At 54.7% G+C, this 15931-nt stretch overlaps 1 protein-coding gene across 1 annotated transcript in view; it reads right to left on the reverse strand.

Annotated features, from left to right (window-relative positions):
• Smoc2 (SPARC related modular calcium binding 2) overlaps positions 1 to 15931 on the reverse strand; it is a 65942-nt gene that overhangs the window by 31738 nt on the left and 18273 nt on the right. Inside the window, exons 7-9 of the mRNA XM_013024511.1 lie at positions 13130 to 13177; positions 9545 to 9595; positions 7573 to 7647 (exon numbers count right to left, since the gene is read on the reverse strand). Of these exons, the coding sequence (XP_012879965.1) occupies positions 7573 to 7647; positions 9545 to 9595; positions 13130 to 13177 (174 nt within the window). The remainder of the gene's footprint in view (positions 1 to 7572; positions 7648 to 9544; positions 9596 to 13129; positions 13178 to 15931) is intronic.

Genomic DNA, 15931 nt, shown 5'->3' on the forward strand with positions numbered 1-15931 from the left:
TCATCCCACACACAGACGCACACTCATCATCCCACACACAGACGCACACTCACCATCCCACACACAGACGCACACTCACCATCCCACACACAGACACACACTCATCCCACACACAGACGCACACTCACCATCCCACACACAGACGCACACTCACCATCCCACACACAGATGCACTCATCTTCCCACACACAGACGCACACTCATCATCCCACACACAGATGCACACTCACCATCCCACACACAGACGCACACTCACCATCCCACACACAGATGCACACTCACCATCCCACACACAGACGCACACTCACCATCCCACACACAGACGTACACTCACCATCCCACACAGATGCACACTCATCATCCCACACACAGACGCACACTCATCATCCCACACACAGATGCACACTCATCATCCCACACACAGATACACACTCACCATCCCACACACAGACACACACTCATCCCACACAGATACACACACATCATCCCACACACAGATACACACTCATCATCCCACACACAGACGCACATTCACCATCCCACACACACGCACACTCATCATCCCACACACAGATACACACTCACCATCCCACACACAGACACACTCATCATCCCACACACAAACACACACTCACCATCCCACACACAGACGCACACTCATCCACACACAGACGCACACTCATCCACACACTGATGCACACTCATCATCCCACACACACACACTCACCATCCCACACACAGACGCACACTCATCATCCCACACACAGATGCACACTCATCATTCCACACACAGACGCACACTCATCCCACACACAGACACACACTCATCGTCCCACACACAGATGCACACTCATCCACACAAAGACACACACTCACCATCCCACACACAGACGCACACTCACCATCCCACACACAGACACACACTCACCATCCCACACACAGACACACACTCATCATCCCACACACAGACTCACACTCATCATCCCACACACAGACGCACACTCACCATCCCACACACAGACGCACACTCATCATCCCACACACAGACGCACACTCACCATCCCACACACAGACACACACTCACCATCCTACACACAGACGCACACTCACCATCCCCCACACATACACACTCACCATCCCATACACAGACACACACTCATCATCCCACACACAGATACACACTCATCATCCCACACACAGATACACACTCATCATCCCACACACAGACGCACATTCACCATCCCACACACAGACGCACACTCACCATCCCACACACTGATACACACTCACCATCCCACACACAGACACACTCATCATCCCACACAGACACACTCACCATCCCACACACAGACGCACACTCATCCATACACAGACGCACTCATCCACACACTGATGCACACTCATCATCCCACACACACACACTCACCATCCCACACACAGACGCACACTCACCATCCCACACACAGACGCACACTCATCATCCCACACACAGATGCACACTCATCATTCCACACACAGACGCACACTCATCATTCCACACACACACACTCATCATCCCACACACAGACACACACTCATCGTCCCACACACAGATGCACACTCATCCACACACAGACACACACTCACCATCCCACACACAGACGCACACTCACCATCCCACACACAGACGCACACTCACCATCCCACACACAGACACACACTCATCATCCCACACACAGACGCACACTCATCATCCCACACACAGACGCACTCATCATCCCACACAGATGCACACTCATCATCCCACACACAGACGCACACTCATCCCACATGGACACACACTCATCCCACACACAGATGCACACTCATCCACACACAGTTGCACACTTATCATCCCACATAGACACATGCTGCGTCTCCTGTGCAGTGTCCACAGACACCCCAACTCACAGCCGCATCTCCGCATGGACACTGTCCATCCTCCAATGGCCCTGGCTGGCCCTGGTGTTGGGAGGCCATTCACCGACTACACCAGTGATCACCAGCCTAAGCAACATGGCAGGCAGTGCAAAGCCTCCTCCTTCCTCCTCCTCCTCCTCCTCCTTCCCCTTGTCCTCCTCCTCTTCTTCCTCCTCCTCTTCCTCTCCTCCTCCAACTAAGTCTTCACTCCATCACTTCCACAAGAGAGCAAGCACATGACAAGAAGCCACAGGAAACTTTAAAGGGCGTAAAGGCGGGAAAGCACACATGGGAAAGAGAAGGCCCCCGTGTGTTCCGCCAGGCACCAGCGGGTTTCTTCAGTGCTGCGTTAACTGCCGATGAGGCCTAGACTTCTTCCAGCCTTCGGTGTGCTTCAAAATGAAAGAAATGAATTTAAAGAACACAGCTTAGCACCTTTGAGAAAAAAATTAATTGATAATGCTTAAATTGGGAAACGTTCTTGAATGAATAAAGAGCTCTCTTCCCAGTGACACATGGTGAAGGAATTACTCTATTCTTTTCTAGTTTTAAGTTCTAAAATAAAGTATCGTTTTTGTCTTGAAGAGCTACATCATAACAGAAAACAAAATTATTTCCAAGTGTCCAAACAAACGAGAAAAGTGCGTTTTAGTTGGAAGTTATCTTGGAAAGTTGCATTTCTTAGGCTGAGCTCAGGGGAGGCGTGGCAGCTCAGGATTCACAGCAACCACAGGAAGAAAGGCCCTGACCGGGGACTCCACGCCCACCCTGGAGGGTCTGGGCCCCGTCCACGTGCCGGACGCACCACCCAGCCAGCACACCTCACACGCTGTACCAGATGTGATGAAAAGCTTATGATAAAGACTGGAAGCCGCTTCGATGCTTTCCCATTAACTGAGCAGCTGATGTGTGCCAAATGCGTGGGCATGGAAATGGAAGGCCCGGCACCGCCCGCAGGGCTTCGAGTTCTGTTTCCTATGCCCGGCAGGGCTGGAGGCCGCGCTGGGGTCTGCCCCTCGCTCGAGGCGTGCCCGGGGCACGTCTCTGCTGTCAACTTGAACTGTACTTGTTTTCATAAAAATGATTAAAAAAACACTGCTGAAAATAACTCCATTGCATAATGTACCTGTAGCCATGAAACAATGCTTAGATTTGGGAGAAACTTCTACTTGCAGCCAGCATTTGATATGGGAAAACAAAGACATTTTGTTCTAGCCCAGAAGGGGTTTGTATCCACGGCTGATAAGTCCCGAGTGGCTGTGGTGGCTGCTCCTTGCTAGACAGGGACCGGTCAGGGCCCAAACTGCCCCGGGGCTGTGGGAGGAAGGCCAGGGGGCTGGCGGCAGGCTGAGCAGGTAGAGATGAGCAAGACAGAGAGAGTGTGTGTATATGAGAGAGAGAGAGACAGACAGAGACAGAGACAGAGACAGACAGCGAGACAGAGCAAGAAAGTGAGAGTGCAGTGGCCATATTGGACCTGCCGGCCATGGACTGAGGGGTGGGGGTGACGGCACTTGGAAATGGTCATAATGAAGGCGGAGCTCTGGTTAGATGGGAAGAGGATGGACAGACAGCCGGAGGGACAGGTCGGCTGAAGGCTGTAGCTGAGGACCCTGCCTCCGCCCGCCAGGGCTTGGCAGGGGAGCGCAGCCTCCGCCCTGGGGCCACTCGGGCGCAAGTCCCCCAAAGCAGACGGATACTTTCTATTCACATGTTTAGGAAGAGGACACAAGCACTTTTTTCCTAACTGAAGATGAGTTAAGCCAAGGTCACCAGATGCCAGGTTGAATCTGAATTTCAGATAAACAAGAAATGGTTTGGGGCATAAATACCCCCCATGCAGAATCTATATCTTAAATAAAAGCCAGTTTGCCAGTGTGCACGTCCTCTGGGCCACCGCAGATGCAGCACGGCCCTCTGCACGGTGGCCTGCCGGCCTTCCCCCGGCTAAGCAAGGCCGGGGGAGCTGTGGCTCCGTGGCTGGCCCCTGTGTGGCGAGGGGAGGAGCCCCCTCTGCCCCTCTGCCCGTAGCACGGGCCTGGCAAGGCAGAACTTCTAGCTCCCAGTCACTCAGGACAGAAGCAGGAGCGGTGAGAGCCCTGTGGGCAATCCAAGCCTCTGGCCAGCCAGCGATGCCTCCAGAGGAGGCTGGAGGAGGCCAGGACGGGCCACACATCGGCCTTTGCACACAGCGCCGGGGACGGGACAGGGGTTTGAGTGAAGCTCTGTCGGCCACTTGCTATTAAGAACCATGTGCAGCCGGGCGCTGGCGGCTCACGCCTGTGTCCCAGCTCCTCAAGGGACTGAGATCTGAGGATCACGGTTCAAAGGCAGCCCAGGCAGCAATAGCCATGAGACTCTTATCTCCAAATAACCAACAGAAAACCAGAAGTGGTGCTGTAGCTCAAATGTTAGAGCACTCACCTTGAACTGAAGAGCTGAGGAACAGTGCCCAGGCCCTGAGTTCAAGCCCCATGACCAACAACCACAAAAGAACCATGCTGCAGACGCACAGCATGGTAGATAGAGTGAGCTGCGGATGCACAGCACTCAGCTGATGGATTGAGCTGGATTCTCACATCAGACCTCACTGATTTGGGGGACAGGCACAAATCTCACTCTACTGGGAGGTGAGGCCAGGCGCCTTCTTCACACGGCTGAACAGTTTGTGCTTGCACACAGTGAAGCCGCCATTTGCTGAACAGTTTGTGCTTGCACACAGTGAAGCCGTCATTTGCTGCTTTTGTCCCCAATTTCTGTCATTTCTGTATTTGACATTCTTTACCCTGATTATTTAACCAGTTTGCTCAAATGTTGAAATCTGAAAAGTAAGTATGACTGGAATTAAAGCTGCTTTCTACAATTAGGAAAGTTAGACAGACTTGGTCATGCATATTTTAAAGAAGGATAATTAATGCTTTAAAATAATATATTTTTACAGTCCACACTTATAAGGGATTATTAATTTATGGATCTGTTCATCTTTTCAAATGATCAAAACTTTATAACTTAGAGTCTGGTATTTTTCTGTTTTGGTAATGTTATGTGAGATAAACAGAATGGAAAGGAAAATGTTAGAAACAGAAAAGAAAAATATAGCTTATTTTATTTCCCACTGAGGAATGCAATTTAGCCTGATTTAAGGCAGAAGTAGAAGATAATTATCTTTTGGCACTAATTTTAATATTTGCAATAAAACAAAAATGATGAACCCTGCATACAGCAGAAAATATTTCCACTGACGGACCCCGCAGACCTTGGATACACCACACACACGCCGGACATAAAACAGATCCGTGTTTAATGGCCAAGGGAGGAAGACAGATTTCTCTCCAAGGAGGAGGGCAATTTGCACTGCTGACAAAACTGGGACTTCTATGTTTTCTCTAGTTCTCCCGCAGTCTAGAAAGACAATAACCACAAAGGCTGGCATGCAGAGGGGGGGAGGCCTGGCCTCAGCTCTGTGGCAAAAGGGGCCAGGCCAGGAGTGTCTTCCCCAGGTCTGCAGAGCCCCGCCGGGGACCCTGCCCGGCCAGCAGAAGAGCCGTGCTCCGACTCTGCATCTCCAGCTTTACATTCTGCGTGCTAAGTACACAGCTCAGGGAGACATCAGCCTCGCACGCAGGCTGCCCTCCATGTAATCCAGGAGGACAGAGCCCAGCGCCAGGCTGGCCGTACTGCATGCCGGTGACCACGGGGCCAGCCAGGGCCAGGGAGCAGAGGGCCAGCTCCCGGTCAGGGCCAGGATGGCCTGTAATGGCTGGGTTGGTGAGGAGAGCCATGCCTGGAGAGGAACCAGAGACCCTGCGGCCCACCACCACTTCAGAAGCTGCCAGCAGTGCAGGTGTCCCCTCCCCAGGCCTGCGTGTGACCACCTGCCCTGTGTGATCACCTCCCTGTGTGTGATCACCTCCCTGTGTGTGATCACCTCCCCTGTGTGTGATCACCTCCCTGTGTGTGATCACCTCCCCTGTGTGTGATCACCTCCCCTGTGTGTGATCACCTCCCCTGTGTGTGATCACCTCCCCTGTGTGTGATCACCTCCCTGTGTGTGATCACCTCCTCTGTGTGATCACCTCCCCTGTGTGATCACCTCCCTGTGTGTGATCACCTCCCTGTGTGTGATCACCTCCTCTGTGTGTGAGATCACCTCCCCCTCCCCTGTGTGTGATCACCTCCCTCCCTGTGTGATCACCTCCCTGTGTGTGATCACCTCCCTGTGTGTGATCACCTCCCCTGTGTGTGATCCCCTCCCTGAGATGCTCCACTGTGGTTATTATGACACATGCCTATGTATTCTTTGATTTCAGCAAGTCATACCATATTATCACAATGCGAATTTGCAAATTAAAGGGAAATGAGACTCAACTGGTGTCTGAAATTCCATGGATCGCAGTGGCCAGAGTGCGAATCCTGAGGGTGCTTGCCATTTCTGCGTGAACACTGAACACAGGATCAAGCCGCTCCATTCTTCTTCCGGAATTCCACCCCGGTGTGGGGCGCAGATCACATCACAAGGCAGGCAGGTGGAGTGCACTGGGGTTTCCCGAGCACTCTGCGTGCCTGCCGGGCGTGAGGTGAGTCGGCGCGGCCAGGCCAGGCCGGGCTCAGCCTGAGTCTGCATGGGTGAGGCACCCTGTTCCCGAGCTGCCGGGGTGGCCCGGGTCAGCGCGGGGCCAGCGTGGGGCCAGCGCAGGACCGGCGCAGGACGCTCCCACACCAGCCGCTCAAGGTGCTCTAAAAAGGTACCTTTCCAGTGGTGGAAAGCACAGACCTGTTTCTTTCCCAAATTAAGTTCAGGTGCTGCCTAGCTGCAGCTCCCATGAAAAGTGTTCTAGAGCCACCAGCACGTCTACAGCGCAGGCCCCTCGCCTCCCTGCCCCCAAGCGCGGGCACGTCCCTGAAGGCAGAGCTACTCCTGTCTCCAGCAGCACCACACCCCCTTTACGTGATGCCTGCCTGTGGGTAACCTTTGACCTTCTCCTAAGTGGGTGTGAAAACGCACCTCAAAGAAAACACAGAGACGGTAGGATAGCGATGCGCGATGCTCGCGCTTCTTGGCCTCTGCCCTATTTCTCTTCTCTGCGGGAATTTCTTGTAGCCCCTGAGCCAACCTGCCTCAGTGACTGACCACCAAGCTCAGAAGTTCCACGAGATCACAGGAAACGCGCAGACCAGCCACAGAGCACGAAAGCAAAGGCTACAGAAGAAGCTGGCTTCCTGAGACCACCCAACCCCCAGCCGGACTCAGAGCAAGCCCGCCGTCCACAGAACAAGGGGTCCAGTTCACCGTATGAAGCCCTGACAAACATTGTTTTGCAGCAAACACAATATATACAACTGGGAGGAATGAATTAGCCAAAAATATGGATGTTTGGGAAATTAGGGTAAAGGCAAAATCTTACTAACAAAATGTAACACACATTCACACTTCATCTCTAGAATTGTAGTTTGTGGCATCAACAGACTATTCCAAATAATGTAGAAAATTCAATAAAAGAGACCGAGTTGTAAACCCATTCTGATGACTGAGAGGACGGTGTGGAGGCCTGTGCACAGCACTTCCGGGACTCGGGACCAGGTCAGGACGCGCAACGCCCTCAGGGGTTCAGCGTGACAGGGCACCTCTTTTACCTGAATTTTTATTGGTCTTGTTCTGCCGACTTTTCACTTGCTCTGTCCAAAGTGTTGGGTACCGAGACGCGATGTCTGTGAACGAGGTAGAAGTCATGTTACATCCCGAGCGCAACGCACCTTCCTCAGCTGAGCTCAGCAGCTGGTCTAAAAGTCAACTAATTAATCTGGTAGAGAAACGCACACCTCACTTTCTAAAGGAAAGGAGACCAAAGGAAACAACAATCCACCCCCTACTCCCATTTCTACTGTTAGCGTCAGTTTTCCTCATTGGAAAGTGCAATGAAAAGCTGTTTGAATGCAGCTCCGTGTTGAAAGAGCTGGGTACTACAGAAAGATGCTCAGATGAACCCTGCAAAACAAACATAGTTACTCCCTTTTTTCCCAATGACTATTGATGACTTTCTCTCCTACCTTTTACTTTGGTAGTTGTACCTAGGAGTTGCCATTTGACATGGCACTTTATGAATACAATATACCTTGGTCCTTGTCACCCACCCCTGCTCATCCTCTCTGCCCCCATCTTAATTGGATTGCTGGCTGCATTCCCCCCAGTTCTCTTCTTCATCATCCACCTCCTCATTCGTCTACCCCTCGGCCCTACCCTGCCCCTTTTCAATACTTGGTTCCTGGTGTTTTATTCTGCTGAACTTTGATTTTGTCTTTCCAAGGAAAGCAATACTTGAGTGAGCTATTTGTTAAATGCACTGTAACACAGATGGTATGCGTCACAATCCTGTCCTGAGGATACAGGCGCTGAAGCCTGTTCCGGGGCCTGTCTGTGGAATGGGGTTGGAGGGTGTGGGGTGGCGGAGGAGAGCGCACACGGTGCGCTACCGCAGTGACAGGGGCCACGCGCCCTCCACACGCCGATGCATTTGCCGTGGGCATCCCCTGCAGATGCTCTCCAGACCATGACACCGCTTGGCCTGAGCAGGGAACCAAGGCCCAAGACAACTACGACGGCAAAATGTAGGAAGTCTGAACTCATGCCCAGCGCTGACAAGACGTGAACGGGGAGACGGCATGGCTCCACACCCCCAGAATATGCGTTTATATCGCTCAAACTGGAATTCTCAACCCAGACATTTCTTCACACAAATGAACAGGCAGTGCTGTGCCACCTGGAAACGCCAAAGCAGCAAACTCGAGGGGCCACGAAGCGGGGGACGGGGCTTCTGTCTTCATAATTAGACACAGGGCAGTGAGAAGACCCTGCGGCCTGGCAAGTTCACACCTGCATCAACACACGCCAGGAAGGTTTGTGCACACTTGTGGTTAAGAACCCGATATCGTGCTGGGCACCGGTGGCTCACACCTGTCATCCTAGCTACTCAGGAGGCTGAGATCTGAGGATGAGGTTTGAAGCCAGCCTCAGCTAAGACTCTATTTCCAATTAACCAATAAAATGAGCTGGAAATGAAGCCATGTGCCAGTGGCTCACACCTGTAATCCTAGCTACTCAGGAGGCTGGGATCTGAGGATTGTGGTTCAAAGGCAGCCAGAGGAAGGAAAGTTTGTAAGACTCTGGCTCCAGAAAGCCTGAAGTGGAGCTGTGGCTCAAGTGGTAGAGTGCCAGGCTTGAGTGCAAAAGCTCAGGGATGGCGCCCAGGCCCCGAGTTCAAGCCCAGGACTGACCAGATCCTCTTGAGCACTACATGACCTGACCTGACCTTTTGGCCTAATGTTCTTTTCCTCTCACCTACTTCTGTAAACGCTTTCCACTTCCTTGCTGTGTGAGTTTAGGTAAGGAGTTTTCCTTTCTGTATTTTACATAACAGTGAGACCACATTGACTCTTCTTTGAATGTCTGAGCGCTGAGTGACGTCTTTGTCAGGATGGCCTGTCTCTACTCCTAGCCCATGACCGTCCACCCTCCCCCCGACCGTCCATACGCCCCCCTGACCGTCCACCCACCCCCCCGACCGTCCACCCTCCCCCACTCCAGGCCCCGTCCCGCACCCTGGCTCACCTTCTTCGTCTCCTTGAGGCTGAGTCTCCAACGCTGGGGCTGCGGCATCATCTGAATTCAGAACGGAAAAGATTTGCAAGGAGACTACAATTATGAGAGTAAGCTAAGTAAGTGTGCATACAGGTGCTGGGAAAGCCCCCACGTAGCCAACCACCCAGTGCCCAGGCTGGGGCTGCACAGCCACCCAGGAATGGTGCAAAGGCTGGGGCCGAGGGGCGGGACTGAGACCCTGCACCAAAGCCCTCCGAGCTTGACTGAGGCCCAGCACCAGCCCAGGAGGGAAATGCCGGGTCTGGTTCTGAGCACGGGGCCAGTGTTTGGCAGTAAGATGGTGATGGGCAAGAAAGAGCTGGAAAACCACGCGCAGGGAGCCCCCAGAGGTGCAGGGTGGAGGGTGCGGAGGGGGGACCGGAGCAGCCACAGCCAGTCCGCTGCATGTCCCTCCCCTGCGTGGCTGAGCGGGGCGATCCCAGGTGTGAGGGAGCCCAGCCCGTGGGACAGCCCTGCCCCCCCCCACGCCTGCACAGCTCCGGGTCCCAGGGAGCCGGGGAGGAGCTGGGGAGGAGCTGGGGAGGAGCTGGGGAGCTGGGGAGGAGCTGGGGAGCTGGGGAGGAGCCGGGAGGACTCTCTTCAAATGTACAATTGTTATTTCATGTACCGTGCAGCAGGCCTGTCTCTGATGAAGGCTGAGGATTGAGCGTCCCAGGCATAAGAAGCCAGCGGGGTACGGGGCAGAGAGGGGGCTAGTGCAGGACCAGTATGGGAGCGGCTGATACCCTCTCCGCCCACAGACCCCTGGGTGCAGGTGGACAGCCTGGCCTGGGGGGCAGGGCGGAGGCTGGGCCACCAGAGGGTCGCCTCCCCCAAGGTCACCACCTGAGGGTCACCACCCCCAAGGTCACCCACCCAAGGGTCTCCTCCCCCAAGGTCACCCGCCTGAGGGTCACCTCCCCCAAGGTCACTGCCTGAGGGTCACCTCCCCCAAGGTCACCCACCCAAGGGTCACCTCCCCCAAGGTCACCACCTGAGGGTCACCGCCCCCAAGGTCACCCACCCAAGGGTCTCCTCCCCCAAGGTCACCCGCCTGAGGGTCACCTCCCCCAAGGTCACCCACCCAAGGGTCTCCTCCCCCAAGGTCACCACCTGAGGGTCACCGCCCCCAAGGTCACCCACCCAAGGGTCTCCTCCCCCAAGGTCACCTGCCTGAGGGTCACCGCCCCCAAGGTCACCCACCCAAGGGTCTCCTCCCCCAAGGTCACCTGCCTGAGGGTCACCTCCCCCAAGGTCACCGCCTGAGGGTCACCTCCCCCAAGGTCACCCACCCAAGGGTCTCCTCCCCCAAGGTCACCACCTGAGGGTCACCTCCCCCAAGGTCACCGCCTGAGGGTCACCTCTCCCAAGGTCACCCACCCAAGGGTCTCCTCCCCCAAGGTCACCCGCCTGAGGGTCACCTCCCCCAAGGTCACCGCCTGAGGGTCACCTCCCCCAAGGTCACCCACCCAAGGGTCACCTCCCCCAAGGTCACCCACCCAATGGTCTCCTCCCCCAAGGTCACCCGCCTGAGGGTCACCTCCCCCAAGGTCACCGCCTGAGGGTCACCACCCCCAAGGTCACCCACCCAAGGGTCTCCTCCCCCAAGGTCACCCGCCTGAGGGTCACCGCCCCCAAGGTCACCCACCCAAGGGTCTCCTCCCCCAAGGTCACTCACTCTCAGTGACTTCAGAATCAAAACTCAGGACCAGGGCCACCCAGGACTCACAGCCCCACCCCCCTTCCCAGCTGTCCAAACAGGCTCCTCCTCATAGGAGAATCTGTCACACGGAATAAGCTCTTGAAGAGAGTTTTCTGTCCAAATCCTGACAAAAATGTCACCTCACCTCATGTGAACACACAGCTGGTACTGCTGGCAACAATAAGCCAGGGGTGTAAGGAAACAAAGAGAAAGAGACACCTAAGGAATCAAAAGGCTTAAAAAGAACACAGTAAAAACAAAAAACGGAAGAGTGGCTCATTTCAGCCTCTTTCCTGCTTTTGCTGCAGGCCCTCCAGCCCCTCCCCCAAATCACCTGTCTCTGCAGGCAGAACATGGCCAGCTCTGTGGGGCGGCCGGCAGGTTCAGCGGGGAGGCCTGTGCCCAGCTCTCCGTGCCCAGCGTCTCAGCCCTGGCCTTGCTACGGTCCTGCCTTACACCACTGGCACAGAGCCCCCTGAGGTATTAATCCTGCTGCTCACACTCTCAGTTCATTCTTAATCTACTAACCAATGCTGGTGCTTGATTCCAGGCATGCCTTCTGTGAGATGCATGTCCATCAGGCAGGGCCTTGGTCCCTTGTATGTGCCCCTGCCCCGCACCCACAGGAACTTGCCCCAGGGCGCCCCACGTACTTTGTAACAAAAGGAGGATTTGTGCTTTAAGAGCTCCGCAACCCTGGGCCGCTGCCTCCTTTCCAGCATTTGATTCCTTTCCTAACCATAATCACTGTCACCTTCAAAAGCACAAGATTTTCTGCACACGATCTTAGACTAAAGTCTAAGTAGCTTATTCTAATATTCCCTGCTTCCTGCTCAGGATGACACAGGCCTCACCCAGCCCTCTGCGCCTCTGCTCCCGTCTTCACTGTGGGAAGCCGCTAGCACTGGTCCATCCCAAGTATACCCTCTTCAAGAAACCACCGGGCAGCCCTATGTCCTCGGGAGTGCTCCCCACACGGTCCACGCCGCGCCAAGTGCTCCCCACATGGCCCACGCTGCCGAGTGCTCCCCACACGGCCCACGCTGCCGAGTGCTCCCCACACGGCCCACGCTGCCCCAGTGCTCCCCACACGGCCCACGCTGCCGAGTGCTCCCCACACGGCCCACGCTGCCGAGTGCTCCCCACACGGCCCACGCTGCCGAGTGCTCCCCACACGGCCCACGCTGCCGAGTGCTCCCCACACGGCCCACGCTGCCGAGTGCTCCCCACACGGCCCACGCGGCCGAGTGCTCCCCACACGGCCCACGCGGCCGAGTGCTCCCCACACGGCCCACGCTACCGAGTGCTCCCCACACGGCCCATGCTGCCTTTCTATCCCCACAGGGGCATTAAGAGTCTCAGGCTACGCGTCTGGAATGGAGCCAAATAAAGCTTTGGTATATTTAAATTTGTATTACTTCTCTGTGCCGTCGACTCAGTGTGTTATGAAAGATGTCTATGATTTTGGCACTAAAGTCTAATTTTGTTTCATCGTGAAGTTAATGTAAAGGTCAATAGCAACACTGCAGCCTACAATCCCATGTGGAGCAAAGCTGCTGGCCCTCCCCACGCCCCACAGGGTCCTCCCACACTGCAGCTACCACCTGACAGCCACTGACACACGGAGAGCGTCACCTGACCGGTGGACCTGGCCCCCTGCAGCCCGTGCCCACGGGCACCGGCAGAGGCCAGGATGGACACGTGTGTGTAGAACCGATAAAGAACTCTCCGACTGTTTGAGCATCGTCCTCATTACCAGTACATGTTCAAATTTTAACTCAAAAAGTTATTCCATGACAGAATTTGCATTAGCTTCTATATATTATCGTGCAAATTCTTTTTGCGATAGTTACCTGCTTTTCCTGTGCCTTCCCGTTGGGGTAATTTTTCATTTACAGAACCTAAGAGAGGACACGAAGAAATAGAATTATTTTTGCTTGTCAAAATTGTTTTGATTAATTAAGAAATGTGACTGTTGGGCAGTGGAGGCTCACGCCTCTCACCCCAGCTGCTCAGGCTGAGATCTGAGGACCACTGCTTGAAGCCAGCCTGGGCAGGAGAGTCCCAGTCTGAGACTCTTTCCTTCAATAAATGCCTCAGATAAAGCTAGGCGTGGTGCTGTGGCTCAAGTGGTGAAGCACCAGCCTTACGCAAAAGCTCTCAGGGACAGTACCCAGGCCAGACTGGCACACAAGCACACAAATGTGCGTGCATGCACACGTGTGTGCGCGCGCTCGCACACACACACGAAATGTAACTATTTTATTCCATGTTGATTACTCCACAGCACTCTGCCTTCCTAACCGAACTACGCAAGTCTGATAGTAGGACAGTGCCGCCGGAGCAGCGGCCGGGCCGCACAGCCCAGGGCAGCCTCCACCCCAGGGCAGAGAGGCTACGCATGCAACACCCTTCAGCTGGACCCTCAGTGGACCTCAGGTGGACACAGGGCTGATTTTTCACCCAAAAATGTCAGGTGCACACAAATGAAAGCAAATGTAAACGACCCTTCAAGAATAAACACATAGGCTGCTGGAGGTATTTGAAGGCCCTGGTTTGGGCTGTGGGCATCAGTACAGCGGCAGAGCGGCCACTGGCATGCATAAGGCCCTGGGCTCGAGTCCCAGCAGCAGAAGAAAACGGTTCCAGTTGCCTTTCAGAAAAGAACATTGCAGGGCTGACACTTTGAAGAGGGCTATCGGTCACTTGGTGACCACGTGGTTTGTGAGGGAATTCTAGCGTTACACGAGAGGGCAGATTGACATCAGGACTCCAGGCACCGCACCGAACCGGCATGGTCCCAAAGCCCCGGGCAGATCCAACCGTGCTGGGCCAGGTCCTCAGCAAACACCTTCCAACGCGACACGCATCCTTGTCTGAATGGGGCCCTCACTGCAGACCAACGGTCCTATTAACGGCCCAGCTTTATGCTATCTTAAAACTGTGTTTTGTTTCTTTTAGCATATTTAAATGCAAGTCCAACGTCCAAACACCGAGGATGGAGATGGTGTGGGGTCTGGGGGGCCCTGCCAGAGCCCTGCCTCACACACCAGGATGTGGGTCAGGCCGGGACGTGGGTCAGCCAGGCCAGGGCCCCCTGCAGTGGGCAGGCCAGCCCACGGACTGGTCACCCACCACACAGGTGTGCACATGGGGACACGTCTATGCATGAGTGTAGGAAGGAGCTGAATCTTCCAGATCGTACGCTCATCTCTGCATGGAGTGCTTCCTAACGCACGCTGTGCTCTTGTCTCAAGCTGTTCTGTTGGGTGAACCGGTGCAGAGCACAGGCTCAGAGCAGTTTCACTGGTGACAAAACTCACCGAGGACCCAGCAGTAGACCTTCTGAATCACACTCCCTCCTCCCCCAGGGCCGCCTCCGTGCACACCTGGCTGGAAGGTCCCACGTTTCACACTGAATTATACATACGGATTGCGTTTTGCTACAATGAGTCAAAGCAGTTTGCTGCTTTGGACTGGAAATGGCAGTATTTCAGTAATAATTCTCAACCCAAGTATGTGGGTCTTCATTTGTGAGTGAAATAGAAATATGCTAAGTCGTAATTAGACTGCCCCTGTGGGAGAACTTTATGATTGAATTAAGATAATGTTTTATAATCTGAGGACACAGAAGTATAAACTGTCAACAGGAAATCTGATTAGCGATGGAGATCGAGATAGGAAGGCAACCCAGTTCCCCCCCTCCCCTCCCCCCATGACCTTTCTCTCATTGAACAGCCAACTTGGCTTGCTCACGGCCCTTGAATTCAGTCAGCATTAACTAAATCCACACAAAATAACTGCAGCTTGTTCTTCGTGTGGAAGAGAGAACTTTGCAATAGAACCAGAGTCCCTTCATCCAGGCCTGTGGCAAACACTGTGCCACGTGGAGCTCTGTCTCCGGACCCAGCCAGCCTCCCCTGGAAGGTGCCAGAACTTCCTTTCCCAGCAGGCACAGCCTTCAAACCCAAGGACTATAGAACCAAAAATAGCTCTTGGCTCCCCAGAGCTCCCCCACACACCAGGTGCAACGCCACGCATCGAGCTCTGGGAGGCGTTGCTGCTGCGCAGGGTCCTCAGACCAGTGCCCCGAAGGGCAGAGCCAGGGTCTCCAGTTGTGAGTGCTTTCCCACTGAAGGGTCGAGGGAAGGGTGGCTCTTCCCGCCACTGGAGTGTGCCAAGGAGGGCGCAGAATCCACACTGGAGAGCGCGCGTGCTTCCAGAAGGAATGGGTAACACGCTCTCAGCCCTGTCAGTCCAGGCACGAGGTTCAAAGCCAGCCACCCCCAGCGAACACACAGGGCTGTGGACAGGCGGCCCACAGAGGGGCCGTGTTCTGCGGGAAGAGCAATCACACACTTGAAAAACAGAGGCTGGTTCGGGCAGCTGGGGTGCAGGTGGACTGACAGCAATGGGGGAGGGGAGGCTGGACCGCCTGCCTGTGTCCCGGGGCCTTCCCAGAGCACCCCCTCATTCTGTGGTCATGGGGAAGATGGGCCGGGCTCTGGATGAACCCCCTCCTCTCTCTGTCTATCGTTCTCCCTCTCTCTTTCTCTCTCTCTCCCCCTCCCTATCCCCTCTCCCCGCTCCCTCTTTCTCTCTACTCCTCTCCCTCTCCTTCTTTCCCTCTCTCTCCCCCTCCCTCTCCCCTTCTT

The sequence above is a fragment of the Dipodomys ordii genome, unplaced genomic scaffold, assembly GCF_000151885.1.
Source record: "Dipodomys ordii isolate 6190 unplaced genomic scaffold, Dord_2.0 Scaffold77, whole genome shotgun sequence".
Classification (NCBI taxonomy): domain Eukaryota; kingdom Metazoa; phylum Chordata; class Mammalia; order Rodentia; family Heteromyidae; genus Dipodomys; species Dipodomys ordii.